The 23451-nt window shown below is 44.2% G+C and overlaps 1 protein-coding gene and 1 long non-coding RNA gene across 2 annotated transcripts; both read left to right on the top strand.

Moving 5' to 3' along the window:
• Window positions 1-117: 117 nt before the first annotated feature.
• Window positions 118-11795, top strand: LOC135244415 (uncharacterized). The gene is made up of 5 exons (XR_010326963.1): window positions 118-2201; window positions 9689-9777; window positions 10969-11049; window positions 11236-11292; window positions 11510-11795. It is a non-coding gene; the product is annotated as an uncharacterized LOC135244415 (long non-coding RNA).
• Window positions 11796-11832: 37 nt separating this feature from the next.
• Window positions 11833-20564, top strand: LOC135245196 (tetratricopeptide repeat protein 31-like). Its single transcript, XM_064318116.1, has 13 exons — window positions 11833-11854; window positions 12044-12243; window positions 12579-12719; window positions 13419-13464; window positions 13896-13986; window positions 14312-14453; window positions 14748-14852; window positions 15243-15333; window positions 15570-15603; window positions 15745-15822; window positions 16139-16241; window positions 16703-16803; window positions 17029-20564. The coding sequence occupies exons 1-13, from the start codon at window positions 11833-11835 to the stop codon at window positions 17162-17164; spliced, it is 1290 nt and encodes a 429-aa protein (XP_064174186.1). The 3' UTR covers window positions 17165-20564.
• The last annotated feature ends 2887 nt before the right edge of the window (window positions 20565-23451 follow it).

The raw sequence follows: 23451 nt of genomic DNA, 5'->3' as shown, positions 1-23451 counted from the left end.
CGTGACCCCCAAATTCAGTGGTACTCTGGGGCACTCCTCGTTTCAGCTTGCTGCAGACTGGGACTGGCCAATTTTGTCTCTGTTCCCGTTCCCTTAAGTCTTTGATTAACATCTTAGCACATGCTTCTGCTTCAAAAATGATCCATGACTATTGTGTCTTGATTTTTATTTAATGTCAGTGCTGTATTTTAAATTCCTGTTTCTTTATATTATAGTGATAGGCCTCTTGGCCTGGCTGTTCTTGTAAGTCCAAACATGTTCTCAATTAACTTGCCTGGCTGAAGATTGCTTTAATGAACACACATACGCACATGCACACACAAACATGGGTGCACACGTACATAAACACAGACATGCACATGCGCGTTTTAACATCTGTTGTGAATCCAAAAGTAATTTGCGGAGTGAAACGACAAAGTCAGGAAAAACAAGCATTTTGGTTGCAATTCCGTCTGATTGTTCCAAACATCACGTGTCCTGCTGATCATCAAAGTCTGGAATTTTTTGAATAGAGTGAACCTATGAGGGAGTGTAGGATCTAAAGCTGGTGGGTGGTTGGGGCTAAGAAAAGCCCTGTGACATAGTATAATGCAGATAGACTCCTGAGCCGTATCTACAAAGCTGGAGAATCTGCATGCAAACAGAAGTGTGTATGTTCATTCCAAGCTAAAATTCCCTTTTTTAAATTAACGTGTTTGCAGAGACTAAAGTGTTTTCAGTCAAAATAGTGGAAATCTGAAATTGGGAGCAGACGTGCCAAATAAAATTAGATGCTCGCATTCGGTTAAAACTACATTTTTTACTCTGTCGCACTGTGAGCTTACATGCTACTTTCTTCAAACACCGACACCTTCAGTTTCATGTATTTCAAATGTGCCATTGTGTGCATGCTTTTAATACCAGTTTCACTTCGTTTCTGTGAGGGCGGCACGGTGATGCAGTGGGTAGCACTGTCGACTAAGAAGGTCCATTGGTATGAGTGTGAGAGCAAATGTCCAGGGTGTATTCCAGCCTCTCACCCAATGCATGCTGGGATAGGCTCCAACACCCTCCGCGACCCTGACCAGGATCTAGCGGGAATAGACGGTGGATGGATGGATGGATGGACTTAGTTTCTGTAAAATACCCACATTTTGTTCTCACAGCACAATCACTCTAGGAAACCCAATATTTTGGTTACTGTATCTGACCCCTTAGGCTTGATTAATCCCTAAAACTGGACTTTACTTCAACATTGCTACAAACTATTTGTGAATGCGACATGTAGGCCTAATTAGCATTGAGTATGATTCATTACTAACTGTTGCAGTTAAGGTTTAGACGCACTGTCATGTGCACCTCCTTTGATCTCTACAGTAGATGGCTTCATAACAGTATTTGCTAAATGAAAAACAATAATAATATGAATCTACATCTAATGTGTGTGATCTTAGTGGGAAAGCGACAAATAAATGTATTTTTCAGAACATTATTGTGTGATTTTGTTATTTAGAAGTTAGCAATTGAAGGACAGGTTTGTAGAACTTCATATTTACACTTGTATTTTGGAGACGCTGGAGTAGCACGCACAGAGCACTGACAGCACCAAGTTACGTTATGTGGCAGTGCATAGCAAGTGTTTGACAACACATCGTGAAGTGATAGTATGCGCATGCTGGTATTTGAGTATAGTCGTTAATGTTACAGACTTATGTCCTCGAGTATTTTACACAAATCGAGTTTAGGGTGGCGACGAACATTGGGACAAGATGCAGTTTCAAGCGGTATTTCCCCATGTTCTATCTCCTATTCATTGTACCAATTTATGAATTATGTCCTCAAAAACATCATACATTTCGTAGTTGATAGTGAAATCATTAGTAGTAATTACTTGTACAAGACGCTATAACGCCTAACACTTCAAACAGCGTCCGTAAGCACGCTGTTATCTAGTCATCAGCAGAAGACGCGAATGCGCGCGGTTTTGTCTCGGGCCCTTTAAGACGCGGACTAGGGTGGTGCCAGCAGTAGCAAAGCAAAGTACAGCGAAGCTGTGTGCTCAGGAAGCGGAGATTCCCATACATTTCCCAAAAAATTGAAGGCGTGTTTACATTGTTTTAAGGTTTTAAGTTTTATTTAGCTGCATTTAATTCAATAATGCTGGATGGTCGCACTGATGAGATTCACCAAGGACATTTGCTGGCTGCTGGGGTTTGGAAACGGTAATAAAACTTTTTTTCTTTTTTACTTGAACCATTCTCTTTGTAAAGTTGTATATATTTCAAATCATTGTCTGCAGACTTCCCTTCTGGTCGCGCTTTTGTAAACTAATGAAACTTGTCTGTTGCCTTTGCTTAAACATTGAAATAGCTACTGTGTTTAAAAAAAAATAAAAAAAAATTTTTTTAAGTATCCGCTACTAGAAATGTGTCATCTGAAGTGATTTGAGTGCGGTGGAGTCATCGGTACACGCTGAAACTTATGTTAGCCGTTATCTCTGTGTTAAAGTAACCCTAGTTTGCAGTAAGTTTCTCGTGGCACCATCAACGTCTCTTGAATCCCTCGAGACTTCAGTAAAAACTGATTGAGAGACTAAAATGAGGATAATATAGGGGAAATGAGGTCCGGTTTTGGGTGGTTGAAAGCACAAGTAATGTTAGTTTCTGTTTGGTTTGGCAAATTCGGGTCGTTTGTTGTGTTAATAGCCTACCTGTAGTGCCTATTGTTCAGTACAGGTTCGCCAAAGAGTTTATTTGGCGTTTTAGTTGAGTCATGTAGGATCATCCAAATGGGTTTGAATGACCTCACGTTAAAATCTAGCGTGTCGGCTACATGCTAATCGAAATACATTTTTTGGGTAACTAAACTGTGAGTGTTTCGACGTTAATTACAAGAAACGCATTGTTCTGAAATACAGCAAAGGGTTTTTAAATTGATATTTCATACAACTTCTGCGCATCTGTAGCAGTTTTTCCACCCATCAGTTACGATTCAGCCGTCCCCTTATGCATTCTGTTCCCCAAACATACATTATGTAATACGCAGTTATGTGCAGCCTGCCGAGAGAACATTTTTTTCTTGGTACTGGTACTGCCCATGCACTCTGGACACGGAATGCCTTTGTTTTATATTGTCTTCTACGTGTTTACATTTTTTTTTAATCGGCCAAGCGTGAATTTTATTTATCGGCCTGGTTGAATAGAATTAATTGATGCTTCCCATAAACTTTACAATGTCTTGTTTGCTCAAGGAGGGTATTGAACAAAAGAGGCTATTGGTCAGCTGTCAGTCATAAAAAAACAAAATCACTGTGCTGGAGTTACCTGTTTGATAACAGGAATACAGATTCCCATGAAACCATTTTAGGACTGACGTCCGTTCGAACTCCGTTCCAGTAACTGCACGGTGATTCGCCGGAACTATGAACTGAGAAATACATTGCATTAGCAGAGATGTGAAATGCCTGCGTGCATTTGACTGTTATGAGCACCTTTCATTTAACTTTTGGGTATTTCGCAGAGCTGAGCTTACACAGTTTGCTTTCGTTTTGCCTACAATGCATTTATACAGCCGGGTATTTACTGAAGCTGTTCAGGTTTAAGTTCTGTAGTTCCCCGTCTGTAAATAAAACACGTTCTTGGAGTTGTATGCCCAGTTAATATAGTATTATGCTGCACCACCACCCCTACACATTTTAGCACAACCCCCCCCCCCCCCCCCAAAAAAAAACAACCCCAAAACATTTCCACGTAATTTACAAAATTAACAATATCATTATCGCTATTGTTGTTTAATGTCCATAGGATGCTGTGTGGTTTGGATAGCTACAGTAGTAAAATTCAAGTTCAAGTCCTGTTGTGGTTTTGACAATAACCCCACTGTTACTGAATCCTATTTTACAAGGTAAAATAACATTACGGTAAGAGTATGCAGTTTTAATTCACACAGTAGTTGAATTTGGGAATGTCTGAGTAAACAACTTTATTGTCTTTAATAGTTTCAGAATTGTCAGCTAGATTAGAGACAAGTCAGAACAGCTTGTGCTGCTGGTTCCATAAAAGAATTATGCTCTGTGTAATTATGGTCTGCTGCATATCAGATTTATGCTTTTTTTTTTACTTCAGGCCCTGACACATCTTTCAGCAAGGAACCCTGACGCTTCATTAAGCAGTTCTTCTCCCTTGTGGATGTGTTGTGACAAACAAGAGTGCCTCTTTGGAGGAGCAGGTCTTAGGAAGGCATACTTTTCTTAGTTTTGGCTGCATGCACATGCTGCTTGACATGCTTTGTATGTAGAATGGCGCAAGGTCACCTTCCTGCAATTAAAAGGTGAACTTATTTTCTGGAAGATGACTGCAAAGAGAGTGACACGCTCCTCCACATGAACAGTCTGATCTTTAAGCAGCGCAGTGGCAACAGTGGAAAAGGTTGTTTTGGTCACTTTTTTTTGTTGTTGTTGCAAAGGACATTTCAGCTTCTGTCTGGGGCTCTGTGCAGTTTTTGTCCTTCTTGGAAAAATCCCTTAGACAGATGAAGTTATGCAAGTGCCTGCAGATATTTTTTTCTTTGCAGCACGCACACACACACACACACACACACACATGGTTTAGCAGCTGGGTTGTAACATTGTTACTGGTATTGGAAGACAACTCGTAAAAGGTGTTATTATTATTATTATTATTATTATTATTATTATGATTATTATTAATTAATTTATTTATTTATTTATTTTGTCAAACAAAAAACAACACTTAAGTCTTTTAGATTTTTATTTTTTTTCTTATTTATTAATTTTGCTGTGACGCTCATTGTTTTTCCAAATATCTTTTGGAGTTTGACATTTCAAACAAATCAGCCCCAGCTTGAACTGTGTAAGTGATGTTGAGTAGAAGCACTTCCTCTGTTTGTGGACTGGACGGCCCACATGAGAGGTGGTACTCCAGCATGCCTCTGAAATGGTCAGCAGTGGGCATGCAGGTGGTGGCCGAGTTTTTTCCCAAAGTTAATCTGGACAAATACGAGGAAAGCATAGATGATGAGACCTTGCATTCCTGGATTTGGCCATCCAGCTGTACATTAATTCGTGGAGTTGTTCGGCCAAGAAAAACGAAACCCTTTATTGAGTGCATGTGTGCACATTCTTCTGTGGCATAATGTGAAAGTTATGTGTGTGAGGATTTTCAGATAAGCAGTCGGCAGGGGTTGGTGTTCTGTGTTCTCAAGGTTAAGTCACGACAGACTGGAGAGCTGTTTCCCCCAAGGCTTGCTTTCAAGCAGCTGCTGGGGAATCTAAAGTTCTTTCAGGAACCCATACTTCCTGAATGACAATTTACTATTATTAACCGCAGAGTTGTACTGTTAATAACAACTGTCAATGGAAATGCTTTTTTTTTTTGGTTTTTTTTTTCTTTCTTCCTTTTTTTCCCTCTGCAAATAGTCTATTGGTATTTCCGAAGGAACACCACAATCTTTTTTTGGTTATACCAAGAACATGTAGCCTATACAAGGTTTTTAAAAAAAAAAATCAATGCCTGTCTTTAATTATCTTCTCTGAGAGCTATGTCTCTGAAAATGTTCAGAGAATTTAATTAAATATCTAATTTATCAAAAAGTAGGGTTACATTATTTCTGTTTCCTGAAAAGGGGAAGGGAGTGCAGGGAAAATATACAGCTGTACAGACCGTGCAAAATGTATAAATATGTATAAGTTCTGCTGACTCCCAGGTGGCTGTGGATTGCTACTGAAGTTGCATGACTCATGCATTCGTGTGTTTCAGTTAGGATTAAGCAGGGAGGGGTGTGCTGGCTGAGGAAATGAACCGCAGCCTGTTTGTATGAACGGGGTGACTTGAAATGACGTGATTGTGGAGAGAACACACAGCTCCACATTGACATCGGCCTCCGCTGTGCGCGCATCCCCCCCGCCGGACGAACTAGACAAGATGTTTGCGCATCGACGTCAATCCAGAGATCGCCTGCAACTGGTCTGAAACATCACGTAGGTCACTGCGTGGCTGCTTCTCGTCTTATTGACCAGACAAACACGCCATCTTCTCGTTATTATTTTTGCAGTGCTAATTATACTAGAGCAACTTCGTTGAAATCATCGTCATCACCGTCGTCCATCTGTCAAAGTTTCAGCGCTTTTACCGTCACCGGTGTTGTTTCTCTGTGTTTGGTGCGGCAAGCGCGGTCACTGCCGTGTTTCCTGTGGTCATCACAGTGACAGAATCTCATTCTGAGCCCTCCAGCGGTGTGGAGTGGCACTAAATGCCCGGTCTTAAGCAACAGTGAATATACATTACATTACAGGCATTTAGCAGACGCTCTTATCCAGAGCGACTTACACAACTTTTTACATAGCATTTTTACATTGTATCCATTTATACAGCTGGATATATATACTGAAGCAATGCCGGTTAAGTGCCTTGCTCAAGGTTACAACGGCAGTGTCCTTACCCCGGAATCGAACCTGCGACCTTTCGGTTACAAGCCCAGTTCCTTACCCACTGTGCTACACTCCGTCCGTATACACGCATTAATACGCGACGCCCTGTTCAGCGTTGTGTTTTAGCTGAGTTTTTCTCATCATGTGCACTCCTACTTATAGTGCTTCAAGCCCTATAATGTATTTAAAATTGCTGCTAAAATGAGGCTTGATGTTATAGCTCAGGAGGTAGGAGCGATTGCATGGCAGTCGGAGGGTTGCCGGTTCAAACCCCGCCCTGGGCGTTTCAAAGTGTCCTTGAGCAAGACACCTAACCTCTAACTGCTCTGGCGAATGAGAGGCATCAATTGTAAAGCGCTTTGGATAAAAGCATTATATAAATGCAGTCCATTTACCATTTGCCATATATGGACCAAATAGTAAGATATCTTTGCAACAGAATATTATGATTTCTTTGCTGCAGATTTCTTTCTTTAGTCTGTAGACGGGTGGTTGGCTGGATATGTTGTGACAGTAGAGCTTTGCCCTGTAGATGGGTGGATATGTTGCGATAGTCATGTTTTGGTCTGTAATTGGGTGAATATATTGCAATAGTCAAGCTTTGGTCTGTAGAGGGTGGCTATATCGTGATGGAGAAAACCTTTGGTCTGTATTTGGGTGGATAAGTTGCGATAGTCAAAGTTTGGTCTGTAGATGGTTGGATATGTGGGTCTCACCCCTGGGAAAGGGCAGTGTTTGATTGTGTTTTTGGGGGGAGATGCGATAAAGGAGCATTAAAGAAAGAAAGAACTGGAAGGATGTTGCGAAAAGGAAGTGGTGTGTTCTTTACATCATCCTGCGGCGTGAGCTATAAATGAGCCGGGTTGTGCAAGTCGGACTAAATCGGAGACGGGCCCCGTGATGCTGGGGCTGAGTCACGCCCACGCTCAGGAAATTAAGGGCCTCACTTGGTGATCCTGCCTCTGAGGCGTTCTTTTATCATTCTGTGCGTCGGACCGAGGGCTGGCTTTACCTTTTTGGCGGTTACAGCCTTGGTCCCTGCCTTGAAGTTAACCCGTTCGTGCATGAATTGTTAGGAAACGGAGCAATAATACAAGTTTATTTTTCCTTTCCTTCTAAGGTCATGTGAAAGGATGTTGAAGATGTGTTGGCTCCGTGAAAACGTAGGCCATAATGCATGATGTCCACTGGAGTGGACAGAAGGTTTTTCATACACGGTATAAGAACTAAAGTAATTTTTTGTTTAAAACACAACTTATAGTGCTTAAGGGGGATTATAGACTTAGCTTAATGGGTGTTCTAGACTTGCCTAAAGAGGTGTACTAGACTTGCTTTGAGAGGTGTTCTAGACTTGCTTTGAGAGGTGTTCTAGACTTGCTTTGAGAGGTGTACTAGACTTGCTTTGAGAGGTGTACTAGACTTGCTTGAAGGTCTAGACTTCTTTGAGGAGTGAAAGGATTGCTTGAAGGTGTATAGACTTGCTTTGAGTGTACTAGACTTGCTTTGAGAGGTGTACTAGACTTGCTTTGAGAGGTGTTCTAGACTTGCTTTGAGAGGTGTACTAGACTTGCTTTGAGAGGTGTACTAGACTTGCTTTGAGAGGTGTACTAGACTTGCTTTGAGAGGTGTACTAGACTTGCCTTAAGAGGTGTACTAGACTTGCTTTGAGAGGTGTACTAGTCTAGACCTCGAACCACCGTGGTATGTAGCCAGCTCAACACGTGGGCTCAAAAGCCTTGTGTGTTGGAATTGATATTCTTTTCATAGCTTTCTTTGTCTAATGCTGGTCTGTTTCCTCATTCGCGTCTGTTCAGGAACTGGATTAACTGCTTATCTTGTGTATTGGAAGAAGCAACTCTGTGCCTAGAGAAGGTTAGGAATATCACGGGTGTGTTTCTCCATGTCTACCCCAAATTTCAGTCATACTGAGTCATTTACTGAAGGCTTATTTGCAGTACAGGAGTGTCCCTGTCTGTAACTTTAGCCAATCATTAAATTTTCTGCAGATACAAAAAAAAAGCAGTTTCACACTTTAGACTTTATCTCCCTAGGTTTATCTGCAATAGAATCAATTGTATATGCTTTGAGCTAGAAATCAGTATTGCCGTTTGTCTTCACTGAAAAGTTAAGAATCTCAAATTCTCTATAGAGAAATGGCAGACAAAAAAATGGTTTTGTAAAATAAGAATATTTACACTTTGACATTAGTGTGCTGTCCTACCACTTGTGTTCTGCAGGTGGGAAAAAAGGTTAGTTCCCCTGCTGGAATACTTTAAAATCTAAAAGGGTCATTAATATAATGGCAAAAACATGTTAAAGCTGAGTCTTCTTTAGTGATTTTTTTATTTTTTATTTTTTTGCTTGTTACCGAGAAGCCAAAGTCCTTTACCAGAGATTTATTCTTCAACAGGGAAATTCTCTTCCATTGTGTGAAGTGTGCCTTTGTGTTGAAGCTGGGCAATGGATTGAGGAACTGATTTAGAACTAACAGCTGCTTATCACAGACAAGTAAAAAATGGTTTCAGTTCTCTTCATGTGAAAGTGAACTCTGTGCTCACTGCTCAAAGTTAGTCACCTTATAATCCGTGTAAACTGAAATAAACTTGTGCTTATGCAGTGTTTCCTTTCTCTGGTCTATGGGGGTTGTGGAGATGGTTTTATTTTGTAGTTTTATGGGGTTCTTCTGAGAACCGGTGTTTCCCCCTGCAGATTTTTTTTTTTTTAACTTAGTGTGGTTTGTGTATGATGACAAGACAATAAGGCTCATGGGGATAGTTCACCCAAAGTTCACTAAATTTTGAATCCTGTTAAAAAAAGAAAAGAAAAGAAAAACCCTTAAAATAGCTTACAGTTGAAATATGGGGATCCACAGTTTTCCCTTGTTTATGTAGTCTGGGAACAGTGTGGAGGGGTTAGCCTAGCTACTGGAGCCTCATAAATTACATGCATGAAAGGAATCCTGTTTTTTGTGAAATTTTGGAAATTTGAACATTTCTCCCTGCGTAGAGTCTGCTTGCTTTGTTGTAGATGGGACCCTGGTTTATGCTAGGGTTAAAGGAATAGGTCCCTTTCTGGAGTCTTTGATATTTTTAAGTTTTGCTGTGTTCTTCAGACAGTTTTTATGGGCTAGTTTTTGCCGGTGTTTTGATTGCATGTGGACACCTAGGTGCTGGGTTATGCCCTGATTTTGTGTTTTAGGCCCTGGTTTAGTCTGGGTCCTTGTGGGCGTGTGTTTATCCTGATGGATGTCTGCTTTCCCAGAATCCCCCGGGGAGTCACAGCGGCAGGAGGAGTCCCAAGAGAAAGAAGGCCCAAGCCCTGAGAAGAATGAGGAGGTCACGCTGTCACAGGTATGGTGAGGAGGAGGAAGGGCTCATATTAATGAGGAAGTCATGCTGTCACAGGTACGGTGAGGAGGAGGAAGGGCTCATATTAATGAGGAAGTCACGCTGTCACAGGTAGAGTGAGAAAGTGGTGGGCCCTATCATATTGAGAATGCACACCAGCGAGGTAGTTGAAGGCTCCTCCTGCACAGCTGCATGCTGATTTTAGTTGTTACTCAGCACTTCATTAATCAACTAAAGCTGTTGGTTCTCAGTCACGCTTTCCTGCTTTTCGGTTGTTGATTTTTTTCTGTTTTTCTGTTTTTATTTTTTTTTACATGAAAAGAAAACCCAGCAGATTCTGTGCCTCTCCAGAGCACAAAGTAATGGATTCCTGTTCATAGCGGTTTTATTTTGTGGGTGGAACAATGCTGACGGGGTCAAATCGGGACACAGAAATCTGAACAGAATTGAAGAAATGCCGCACGCCCCTCCATGTGGCCTTGCTGGCGCCAAAACGATGACGTGGTTTTCATGAGTTCCTTTAAAAATGTTTGCGGAACATCTAATTGAATGGAATGCGTTTCATTTGGTTGCATTACTGCAGGGTCCGCTTGTGTAAGCTGGTTGTGGATGGAACAGAATATTTGATGTCGAGCACACAGAAACGTAGTCTTGTGTGAACTGCGCTTACTACCATAAGATTTGGAATCTTGTCTGGGACAATGCAGCCTAAGGCTTATGGGTAATATGAACCGTTATAAAATTGTGGTTTCAAATACTTTTTAACACCTTTTATTCTAGTAAATTCACAAATATTCAGACAGTAAGTTCACAACTTCTTTCATGTGATTTTCATGCGACTTATTTCAGTTTAGTTAAAAAAATGTTTCCTTTGAAAATTTTAGTGTTTTCCAATTTTATTGGCATTTGTGTTGTATTGTAAGTGAAATGGTCTGTTTTTTTCTGTGGTAATGGATTGTGTTGCATGGTATGTGAAGTGGTGTATTTTTGCTGTAGTAATGGAATGTGTTACATGGTAAGTGAGGTGATGTGTGTGTTTTTGCTGTATTGGTTTGTGTTGTATGGTAGGTGGGGTGAGGTGTGTATTTTTTGCTGTACTGGTTTGTGGTGTGTGTATTTGTGGGGTGTGTATTTTTTGCTGTACTGGTTTGTGTTGTATGCCAAGTGAGGTGGGGTGTGTATTTTTTGGGACAGGACGTCCTGAGTGGGGAGGAGGGTCTCAGTGAGGAGGAGAGAGCCAGGCGCAGAGCAGAGCGGCGTAGAGCCAGGAGAAAGGTGAGAGGGGGAACCCCAAAAATTCACAGATGTGAAGGAGAACCCCAAAAATGTACAGAACGGTAAGAGGGGGAACCCCAAAAACGTACGGAACGGTCAAAGGGGGAGGTGGGGTGTGTGTGTGGGATGTTCCCTGTGTGTTTCCTCTCTCACCCACCCTTCTGCATGGGTGTTCTTCTTTTTCAGCGTCAACGTGAACGAAAGAAACAAGATAAAGAGAAGAAGAGTGAGAGAAGAGAGCAGGTACGTGTCTGCAGCTTTTTTCGGGAGGAGGGCGTGACCTGCGGTCTGTCTGCTGTAGGAACACTTCGACCCCATCGCGGGAGAGACCGCCGTTTCCACGGTTTCTTTTTTTAAATTTTTTTTTTTTATGGTTGTCACACATGACCGCCCTCTTTTGGAGGACTGCACCGCTTTTATTGGATCAACTAACTTTCGAAAATCTGCTCTTCTGCTGCAGCTCTCAACAGTTACATTTACCCATCTCTGTAATGGAAGAGGACAGAGAGGCAGACAGACAGGCAGGCAGGCAGGCAGGCAGGCAGGCAGGTGGAGAGATGATGTACATGACTGAGTACGCCTGTAATAGCGGAATAAGCCACTCTTTGGTTTGGACTGGTGAAATAAAGAGTTCTTTATTCATGTACATGGCCTTCCTCGTGTCCATTATAAAATATCACAGGCATGACATCACTACTTCTGCTTTTACAGTAACATAAAAACAGGGAAGAAGGATCTGCCCCCCCCCATAAAAAACTGATGGATACCAGAACTCCGGTTGACATGTCATGTCAAAATGACCTTGGTTAAAGAGAAGAACAAGTCCACATCCTCTGCTCTTAAGACACAGGCATTTCCTTCAGTGCTTTCCCACTTTCAGTGTGTACAAACATATTTCCCTCTAATTAAAGAGTACACGGAACGTTTTCATTTAACTGAGCTTCCACAGTAATGCCTGCTCTGCTTGCTTTTGTTTCAGGACAGGGAGGATGAGGAGGAGGAAGAGGAGGAGGAGGAGGGGAAGTAGGCGAGTCGGAGCTGGGGGACAGCGAGTCCGAGGAGGAAGAGGAGAACGGACCGGAGCTGGTGGAGGAAGAGCAAAGGACCCCCCGCACCAAGGACAGGCTCATTCCCCCGCTGGCATCTTCAGGAAACCGTGGCAACCGCCAGGCCCCGCCTGTCTCCTGTGAGGAGGTAGAGGAACACTTTCATATGATGCATATTAACCTAGCAACAATGGCTGCCTCCTGTCTGGACCGTACCATTGTAGCAGCCTGTCATATATGAATTTCACTCTATATGATTGAAAAAAATAACATTATATATTATGTATAATATTAAAGCAACTAAAGCATAAAAACAAAACAATATATTAAGAAAATTTTATGTAATTTGGAGGGATAAAACCAAAGGAAAATGTGGGGAGCAATTCTGACCTTCTGGAGATGGAGTTCCTGTTTAATGGTGCATCCTCTCTCGGGTGAAAATGTTCGGTTCTGAGAGCCGTAGCTTGTGCTCTACACCTACAGGCTCCTGAGTGGGATGTTAGCTGTGCTTTCGTCGCTAAAGCTGCCAGCCATATCAGACCAAAGAGCGGGACCCGGTCCGGCGGCCCCAGGTCCGGTCCCAGGTCCAAAGAGAACAAGGAGAACGAAAGCAGAACCAGAGGGGTAAGCGTTCGGGTCAGAAACTAAACGGAAACAAAACTTTCATCTGACTGCACCAGTGCTTGCTTGTGTGTGTGTGTGTGTTGATGTGTCTGGGTCCAGCTAAATCGATGGACAAAATGGCCGCTGTCAAAACATTTCACCATGTTTAAATCCACACTCTGGGGGTGTGGGGGTGGTTAACACAGGAGGGGCGGTGTTGATGTTGATGTTCGCAGGGTACGAGTCCAATGATTACTGGACCCCTCAGGTGATCGGTTCTGTGAATGTTTGCACATTTGAATCTGAAGGCTTCTAGGGAACTGCTTCGCAAAATGGACTGCATTTATATAGCGCTTTTATCCAAAGCGCTTTACAATTGATGCCTCTCATTCGCCAGAGCAGTTAGGGGTTAGGTGTCTTGCTCAAGGACACTTCGGCATGCCCAGGGCGGGGTTTGAACCAGAAACCCTCCAACTGCCAGACAATCGCGCTTACCTCCTGAGCCATGTCGCCCCATAACAAGCCATGTCTCACTCACACACTCGTAGGCACACATACGTGTGCTTACACACAGGTGCGCTTGTTCACACGCACACGCGCCTCAGTCTACATCAGTAGACACTGAATAATGCAATTTAATCAAAAGTATTAGTCTAATAAACTGTCTTGGTTTTCAAGTAAAGCTTTAGGAGTTGTAAACTTGGCTTTGTTTGGTTTCAGGTCAACAGTACAGAATCCGTTAGCAAAAGAAGCACCTCATTAACAGGTGAGTTGTTTTTTTTAATCACTGTAATTATACAAAAGGCATCATCGCCTTCTCACAGTCATAAGAGGACACGGTGTGTATGCATCATAACAGCTGCACGTGTCTTGCCATGGTTACGTTGCAGAATCCCCAGACACTCTTGCATTGACTGCTTTTGTAATGCTAATGCTAGCTCTTCTGGCTCGGAAGCTACTGTACTTGTCAGACCTGGGTCAAATATTTGTTTTGGATTTGTTTTTGGGTTGTACGCGAGTAGCTTTTCAGCTCATTGACATTTTTTGTTAGAAGGTTCTTGTGTGTAAAAAAAGAACATTCCATACACATGACACATTTTAGCTGTGCCTTTTTTTCCAGGGGGGCTTTTTCTGAAGCCGGTGAGAGGTGTCCCGTCGGGTTTGTGAGATTAACGTTTTCCTCTTTCCTCTCTTCAGAAAAAGGGATCGAGCTGGTGCAGCAGGGAAAATACTCCCAGGCCGCCAGCATGTTCACTGAAGCCATTAAATATAACCCCACAGACTACAGGTACGGCATTGCCTTTCAGGATGGTCCCAAACCCTGACTCTGCCCAGCAACAGTGATCCCCTCTACATTTAATTTAGTAACCCCTAGTTTACTTCATCAATGCCATTACACTGGTATGCCTAGTTCAAGCTTGAAAGCAGTAATACATTTAATCAAAATCATGTATTTGTAAGTGACAGTATGCAGTTTAATGTTGTACATTGCCCTCACTGAGGTGATTATTTGTAAGTGTTTTTTCTTGCCTGAGCTTCCATTTTAGTTTTTTCTGAGAGAGGAAAGCCCTCGCTGCGTTTGATTGGGTGACGCATGCCCGTTGGTATTCCAGGTTTTTCGGGAATCGCTCCTACTGCTACGAGTGTCTGGAGCAGTACCCCTTGGCTCTCGCCGACGCGGAGAGGTCTATCCAGCTCGCTCCAGAGTGGCCCAAGGGATACTTCCGCAAGGGAAGTGCGCTGATAGGGATGAAGGTTCGTGCTCCATATCCAGAATGAGAGTAGCTTTGGTCTTGACATACACAACTAAGTCGGTTTTATCCTTAAAATATCTGAAATGGGAATACATTTAATGTTAATATCCAAAATGGGAATAGTTTTTTCGATGATATCCAAAACATTAATTGCTTTGTCCTTGATGTTCACTAATGTGTAGTAATAGTATCACTACGGGTTATATTAAGGCAGGAGTTGTCTACAATGATGTGACTCCTGAATTTTGTGTGTGTGTGTGTTGGCTTCCGTGTCTGTGTGTGTGTGCGTGTGTAGAGGTACAGTGAAGCGGAGAAGGCCATGGAGTTGGTGTTGCAGCTGGATAAGGACTGTGAGGAGGCAGTGAATGAGCTCCTCAACTGCAGAGTCCTGCAGCTCATGGTAAATCAAGCATGAGCTCTGCTTTCATACGCTTTCAGAGTGAAGAACAAACTCATCAGCTTTGCCTTTAATGCATTTATTCTCAAATCATTCATTAAGATTACTCTTGTCTGTATTTTTTTTGACAATTTTAATGTTTGGATTTGGATGTGTGTTTATGTGTGAACGTGTAATACATATGTTGTGTGCCTTGGTTATTTGCCTCTATATTAATGCGTATAACTAACAGGTTGTCTGCCACTATGTGTGTGTGTCTGGGTGCCTGTGCTAAATTGTAGTGTTTGGAGTTGTGTTGCGTTGCAGCCCATGACCTGTCGCAGTGGTTGTCCTCATTGCCTGTTTCTGTGTGTGTGCACACATGCATATTTGTGTCGTGTGTGTGTGTTTCAGGAGCTGGGCTTTGAGGAGACTCAGAGTGTGCTGTTGCTGGAGAGGTACTCCACAGTGCAGGCTGTGCTGTCTTCCCCAGAGGCTGCTAAGGGTAAGTGCTCCTGCAGGCCTTGACCTGACCAACAGAGGGCAGCAAAGCTACACCACTGTAAAAAATAAGGTCATGAATCTATGTATGTATTTATTCATGAATACATGAAGGTGCTCATGTCAAATGCAGTTTCTGTCAAGCGAAAAGCTCAGTTCTGACCTTATTTTTAAAGTTAAACTCTTTTAAAAACCTTAGCCAAATAAGAGCTTGTTAATTTTATGAACTTTCTTTTGCAGTGATGAACCAAGACTCTATTCAGGACCAGGCAGGGTATGTAAAGCTTCTCAGCTTTAGATGTTAGATTGTGGCTGTAGATTCTGGCTGTTGGTTCTGACTAGTTTCTGGCTCTAGATTATGGCTGCAGTTTCTGAGTGTAGATTCTGAGTCTATCTGATGTTTTTCAACCCCCAGCCCCCCGTGCTGCTCTCTGTGGGTGGGCAATGTCACAGCTGAGCTGACTGAGAAGCATCTGTGGGACCTTTTCAAAACGTAAGGCTCACCCTCTTTCCCTCCATTTCTTTCTTTCTCTTTCCCTCTGCCCATTTTTCTGCTTCCTCTCTCTGACCTCGCTCTCCCTCTGTGTTGACCATTGGTCTGCTAGAGCTCTTCGAATAAAATATTCAAGGTTTGTCGTGTCTTCTGGTTTTTGTTGCGCTTCTGCACTGATGTTCTTAATGCAAGTCTCTGATTGGCTAACGGGTCTACACCTCTTGTTTTTGAGACCTAAAATGGCTGCAGATTGTCCCTCTGACTGTAGTTTTAAACGCGTGCCTTACTCGGTCTCGCTCTCCGTGTCCTTTTGTAGTTTTGGGGAGATCGACAGCATTCGAGTTCTGCACGAGCGCTTCTGCGCCTTCGTTAACTTCAGGAACGCCAACATGGCCGCCCGCGCTCTGGAGAAGCTGCACGTGAGTTCACGTGGCCGGACAAACAAGACACCTGACCAATCGCACGCTCCACCAGTTGGACCTCTGCGTAATGCCATTGGCTAAGACACTTGGCAAAGATGTCTCGGCAGCTTAGACAATCACAGGTGCAGCGCATGGTGTAACAGAGTCCAGAAACAGGAGGGAGAGGGGGTGGGATTGGCAAAACAGATTTGTGTTTAATTGATTGATTAATGGTCATAACTCACATTCACTGTGTGCCCCAGGGCTAAAACCTGTATTGTATTCTCTATATAAAATGTGTAAACTGAACATCACCTTTTAAGGTTGGGACAGCATACACTGGGGTACTCCTGGGCCAGAGGAACCCCTGACTTAGCATTATATACCAAACACAAGCAGGCAGGTTAAACCCTTCCTGTGAGGCTTACCTGCCTCTCCTGTTTCTGTGAGTGAATGTCTATTTTTATGACACCATCCAGGGGGTGGAGCTTGTGAACACCAGGCTGGTGATTCGTTACCCAGAACGTCGAACCCAGAGAGTTTCCGCCCCCTCAGCCCTTCCACAGGTCACTGCTGCTAGGTAACGCATCACTGCTATGTCTGTGTGGGCGTGTCAGGGCTGTGGTGGGCGTGTCTGTGTGGGTGTGTCAGGGCTGTGGTGGGCGTGTCTGTGGGCGTGTCAGGGCTGTGGTGGGTGTGTCTGTGTGGGTGTGTCCGGGCTGTGGTGGGTGTGTCTGTGTGGGTGTCAGGGCGGTGGTGGGCGTGTCAGGGCTCTGATGGGCGTGTCTGTGTGGGCGTGTCTCAGAGCTTGGCGCAGAGGACCGGTCCAAGGGGGCGAGTGCTACTTCTGGAGGACCACCGGCTGCCACTTCGGGGAGAAGTGCCGCTACAAGCACATTCCGGAACAGCGTGGGCGGGACCGGCAACCCTGGCAACCCTGAGCCCCGCCCCCTCATATACCTGAGAAGAAAGAGGGGCGGGGGTGACCTCTGAGGAACAAAGAGAGGGTGTGGCTACCTTCTGGAACTGCCCCTTGGTACAATCTGACTACGCCCCTTCACCTGGTCCCGCCCACTTCTACGCACCTTACCACAGTGCCAAACACACTGCCTGGGAAAATGAGCAGGGCCTCATGGGAATTGAAGTCTTTGCCCTCTCAAGCTTCGAGCGGCTTCTGTGGTTGGCGGTTTGGGGTCAGTTAGGGGTTCTGCCCAAAGGACTTGCACTGTTATGCCATTATGCCTGCCTCTCCCCTCCCTTTCTCTCTCCTCCACACCCTCAACAATCCCTGGGGACTCGTTTAAGACAGTTTCCTTTTCATGGGGGTTGTGGTGCACCATTGCCAAGACTACACTTTCCATCTCTGCCCTTGAAAAAAATCCCTCCCCTCGCCACCAGAGGGCGCTCAGGACTAGGACAGCGATGGGTGTGCGTGTGGGAGGGTAATCTCTGTGGACTGATCTGCACTGTTACTGCGCTATTGCTTGTTTTAATGTGCTTTTACTTCAAATGTGTGCACTCTGTTGACATGAAACTTAGCGTTTATTGCTGAGGTAAACATTTAAGATCCACTCCTGATTCCTCCGATTCGGTCGAACGGGCCATGTGGGAACCACTGTCTCTGTCCCATCCATGTCTACCCTGAGCCTGGCCCTCTTCCTCAGCGTGTGAGCCGGGTCCTGTGCTGCATGTTGATTTTGTGGATTGTTTTTGACTTTTTTCTTTTCTCTGGTTCACCTCCTCTTTCTTATGGACCCAAGTGCCTTTGATCTTGCTTGATCGGGAATGTGATTTTTCTGATTTCTCTCTCTCTCTCTCTTTTTCTTATTAACCAGGAAATGCTTATATTTCACTGCCTAGCCCAAGGCAGAAGGCTTGGGTTTGTCGTAAGTACAAACGGCACAAGCCTGTGGCACTCTGGTTAAAATGTTCCCCTTACCTCAGTTGTCAAACAGCCAATCGCTGTGGACCCTGGTGAGGGAGTAGATCTCATTTCAGCTTTGATGGGGACAAGAAACAGGATTTTGTGTGTGTGTGTGTGTGTGTGGGGGGGGAGATACTAACAGCACCTCCCAATACAAGCTGCACCCCCCCCCCCCCAAGATTTAAGTATATGGCCCCAGAGCTACTTCAGACATGCAATCCAGAATTTCCCTGTCAATCAGGAGACATCTAGAAGGATCACCATGAATAAAAAGCAGTATTGAAACAGTGCTAAGTTGAGCCATATCCGAACAAAAGTGATATCTTTTTGTTGTGGTAAAAATGCATTCTGTTTTTGTATTGCCTTCATGTTGAGATGTAGTGCACTTTATGTTTACGAGCCTGGTCAGTCTGTGTTCCAGTCAGCACAGTGCAATCTTTTCTATACAATAATTTCCTCGCTGCAAGGCCAAGGTCAGCACTTTCTACAGGGTTTTTAAATCGTTTTTTGTACATTTGAGGAAGAAGTGGTCATTTGGGCAGTCTGTTTTGGGGGGATTTATGCCTTGTAATGGTGTACTGCCTCTCCAGCACTAGAGGGCAGTGTGCTATTGAGTACAGGGGTATAAGCCAAGTGCCAGATTGTGATTAGAAAGTGTTTGGTTTATTTTCTCGAAACACAACTTATTTTGACACTTGCTTTTTATAACTCTGGTCATTTAAGACTGGGGACTGTTCTCTAAAAAATGTCTGTAATTTACTTCAGTTTTGAAAGCCTTAAAAATTTTTTGTTTCCTAGAAATTAGTCAAAGATTTGATTGCCTTAGGAAATGAAAGTAGGTTTAAATTTTTTTCCACAGAACAACATTCCATTGAATTCAGCCTTGTCAAGGAGGGTTTGGGTTCCCCATCTGCCCCCAGCCCACCGCCCCTGCCTGAGGGCGAAGGCGAATGACTTGCGTTTGCGATTTGTCTTCTCTGAAAAGCTACCCAATGGTGGCCCTGCAAAGGGAAAAGGGGGCGGGGCAGAGAATGGGCAGCCCTCACTACCCCACCGTTATGTAAAGGAATTTCTGTCTTGTTTGGCATGCAGGATTTTTTTTTGTAGTTGGTGTGTCAGGGGGAGTTGTGGGGGGGGGGGCTGTTTGCAGGATTCAGCATTCCTCTCCAGACTGCGCTGTTGACTTGCTCTCTCTTTCACGCTGGGCTTAATTTTAAACACTACTTGGTTTTTAATTTTGGGTTCTCCTCCCTGGAGGCGAAAGATGCTTATTTTTAAGTTGTGGAAAATTTAGCTGGCTGCACTGCAGGTATAGAGCTGGTGCGTGCTGAACATGGGTTACATTGTAATGCCACTGAAAGAATATTTTCCCATTGGTCTGATACCAACACAATGAATTCCTACTTGCCTTTAATTATTTTTTGTCTCTGTGATGAAAGAGCCCATACAGATATATCAAGCTGTAATGTTATATGTTGGGTTTGTGATCCACAGGGGACGTTGTGCATCCCAGTCCCCTCCCAGAGGAGTCAAGCTTACATGCTTGTTCCAAGTAGACCAAGTCTGAATTTAGTCTGAGCTGAGAACGCTTTTCCCAGAAAGCCTAAGCCTCAGTTTGGGCTGAGCTCGCAAGCTTTTTAAGCCTGACTTTGGGTTTGGTGTGTGGTGCTTGTTCTTGGATGATTAAGCCTGATCTTGGGTTGAGCTCACATTACCTTTGTTCTTGTATGTTTAGGCCTGACTTCAGGCTGAATTCACACATTGTTCCAGCGTGCTTAAGCCTGATTTTAGGCTGAATTCACAAGCTGTTCCAGTGTGCTTAAACCTGACTCTGGGATTAGCTCTTGGTACTTGTTCTGGAATAGTGAAGCCTGAATAATAATCTCATGTGCCTTTCCAGCAGTGTTTAGCGCCCGTGCTAACGTGCGCATAACGTGCTAATGTGCTAACGTGCTCATTCCAAGCCTCTGGGTGAGTTTTTGTACATGAGGAGCCCGGGGTTAGCCTAGCTGCCTGGGCCTATCTGACCTCTGAAAGACTGCTCACAGTCAGTGTTGATGAAGAAGATTCTCCTCACAGACAGTGTTGATGAAGAGGAATCGCCTCATAGACTGATTGTGAAAACCTTCAGGCCAGCAGAGTGTGCCAGGTATCCTCTTCAGGGGAGTCAACCCCTGATTTTTTTTTTTTACTGTTTAGTGAATTTGTATGACTTCTTTTTTTTAAAAATGTTTCTCACTTTAGAGTTATGCATGCAAATCTGCCTCTTTGTAGTGATTCACATTAATGTTTTTTGAAAATTCTGGAAACCAAAAGTCTGATTTGAGCACTGTAGTTCTCAGCACCTAGTTTTTATTATTTTTTAAAACCACGTTACTGTTGCCAAAGAATGTATTAAATGATTTGAATGTTTTGTATTCTGCTGTATGATTGCCATTTTGTGTTTGTTTTCCAGTCATCATACCTGCAGATGAGGGCAGCAGTACTTTAAAGGACATCAAGCCCTTCATTATCACCATTGTGCTGACACATCGTAATCAATCCATTATCAACATTGGGCTGACGCATCATAATCCATTATCAACACTGGGCTGACACCATTGTTGTTCATTTATTGTCTACATTGGGCTGACATCATACATTTTCTACGGTTATATATCAGCTAATCAGTTTATTTGATATACCAAATTAGAGATTTAAAAAAAAAATTGGTTTTTAAAAAAAGTGCTAAATCTATTGTATATGAACCTCTGGTATGGTGTTGAGGTGGACATACTCGCAAATGAATTTGTCCTGACCAGAGTGGTTTCCTGAAGCAAGCGTGCCAAGCCAGGCAATGTCCCATCACTGACTGTTTTCATAAAACCACTGTTCTGTGTCTTGGGTACTGCAGCCACATTTTTGAGTTAATGGCCACGGCCGAAGCAGCCTCCTAACCACTGCGTCCTCAAAGCATATACTGTCTATTAAGCATACTACGTGCTGTTTAGTGCGTATTATTTTAGTAAGCAATGGGTAGTATGTGGGAAAACTATCCTCCGTACTGTTTTACAACCGTACTAAGTGTGGTGAGATGGCCTGCCCTTGTGTGGCCCTGCTCACGTTGTCATTGAAGCCACGCCTCATTTTTAAACCAAAGCTCTGCGTCATATTTATAGGACCAATAAGATCATTTACTTCCTGAAAAGTATACTCAGCGAAACTCAGGAAATAAGTACATCGTCCTGTGGATTTTAGGTACACTACATTTAGAGAAAATTTAGACTGCTTAACTTTCTCATCTAGTGTACTCATCATGTATACTCAATGGTAGGCAAGTGCGGTGATTCAGACATGCCTTACGTCATTAACCCTCTATGCTTAGGCGTGTGTAGCAGGAGTTGACGGCTGGCTGGGTGTAGGGTGGGATTAACTGTGATTACTGCTGCCTCAGCTCTTTCCCACAATGCACCAGGAGGCCGCAAGCTACAGCCCACCATCATTCTCTTCTCCAATTAGTAGCAACATTTGTAGCAAAGTTGTTTTCCTCATTTAAATTCCACACTGTTGTTGTCAAAAAAAATTTTTTTAATCCTAAATGAGTTTGTTTTGAATGGTGCTTTGAGGTGAAGCGTAATGCTAAATGCTACTCCTGTAGCACGCTGGCTAACTGAAACACCTCCTCACTGGACAGAGCATCTCAAACAGGGAAAAGCCGCCCCTCCGTCAGCTGACTGTGTGTGCAGTTTCATGTGGGTTTGCGTGATTGGAAATCTGAGGCCGAAACGAATGGAATGAAAGAATTGTGAGTGAGCCACCGTCGTGGGCACCGCCATCTAAACCTGGGGACAAAAAGGCGGGAAAAGCGACCTGAAACGCAACTTTGGAATGCGAGACACGAGAAATGCGTGCGCGTGGCGACTGCTTGTTATGACTGCGGCCGCCGTCGGCCGTGGCCTTCGCTTGCAGCTCAGAAATACGTCGCTGTCCGTGCCGAGTGAGACTCCCGTCTCCACTGCCCCCCCCCCCCCAACACCGCCACTTTGTTCAGAATAACCTGAAAAGTGATGATGCACGACGTTCTCTTAACATCTCTGAACATGGTGAGTAAGCTTTTTTTTTTTTGTTTGTCCATCATTGCGGGAGGAGGTGGGGGGGGGATTGGGGCTGGGGTTGCGTAAGGTGGGGCCAGGGCTGGAGGAGGTGCTGTAATTTGAAAAGGCGGTTGTTTGTTGTTGAGGAGTGTATATTTATTTCACGCCACTGCAAATTGTGGGTGAGGGCAGAGTGGAGGCCTGTGGGTAATTACAGAGCCAGAAGTGAGCAAGAACCAAAGACCCACTGCCCAAACAAACAATGTCGACACACACAAACGACACACACTGTCCCCGACACACACTGCCCCCAATGACACACACTGCCCCCAAACAACACACTGTCCCCAAAACACACTGCCCCCAACACACAACACACACACTGCCCCAACAACACACTGTCCCAACACACACTGCCCCAACACACACGAAAACACACACTGTCCCCAACACTGCCCAATACACAATACAACACACACTGTCCCCAACAACACACACTGTCCCAAACACACACTGCCCCCAATAACACACACTGTCCCCAACACACACTGCCCCTAACAACACACACTGCCCCAAAAAACACACTCGCCCCCAACAACACACACTGTCCCAAACACACACTGCCCCAAACACACACACTGCCCCAAACAACACACACTGCCCCAACAACACAACTGCCCCAAACACACACTTCCCAAATACACACACTGTCCCCAAACAACACACTCTCCCAAACAACACACACTGCCCCAAACGACACACACTGTCCCAAACACACACTGCCCCCAACAACACACACTGTCCCAAACACACACTTCTTCCAACAACACACACTGCCCCCAAACAACACACGAACGACACCACTGCCCCAAACAACACACACTGCCCCAAACACACTGCCCCAAACACACACTGCCCCCAATACACATGTCCCAACACACACTGCCCCAAACACACACACTGCCCCCAACAACACACACTGCCCCCAACAACACACACTGTCCCCAACACACACTGCCCCAACACACACACTGTCCCAAACACACACTGCCCCCAACAACACACACTGTCCCAAACACACACTGCTTCCAACAACACACACTGCCCCAAATGACACACACTGACACTACCCCAAACACCCACACACTGCCCCCAACAACACGCACTGCCCTTAAGGACACACACCAACACACACTGCCCCCAAACACACACTCTGCCCCCAAGAACACAC

This window comes from Anguilla rostrata, chromosome 18 (assembly GCF_018555375.3).
Source record: "Anguilla rostrata isolate EN2019 chromosome 18, ASM1855537v3, whole genome shotgun sequence".
NCBI classification, from domain to species: Eukaryota; Metazoa; Chordata; class Actinopteri; order Anguilliformes; family Anguillidae; genus Anguilla; species Anguilla rostrata.
Note: the sequence above shows the minus strand (reverse complement) of the source record. Positions and strands in the feature narration are given on the sequence as shown.

Excerpts from the sequence above, each read along its gene's own strand:
- LOC135245196 (XM_064318116.1), top strand. The coding sequence starts at position 11,833 with ATGTCATGTCAAAATGACCTTG. Across the intron at positions 13,465-13,895 it reads AAGAAGCACCTCATTAACAG|AAAAAGGGATCGAGCTGGTG; the intron begins GTGAGTTGTTTT and ends TCCTCTCTTCAG. Across the intron at positions 16,804-17,028 it reads CCACAGGTCACTGCTGCTAG|AGCTTGGCGCAGAGGACCGG; the intron begins GTAACGCATCAC and ends GGCGTGTCTCAG.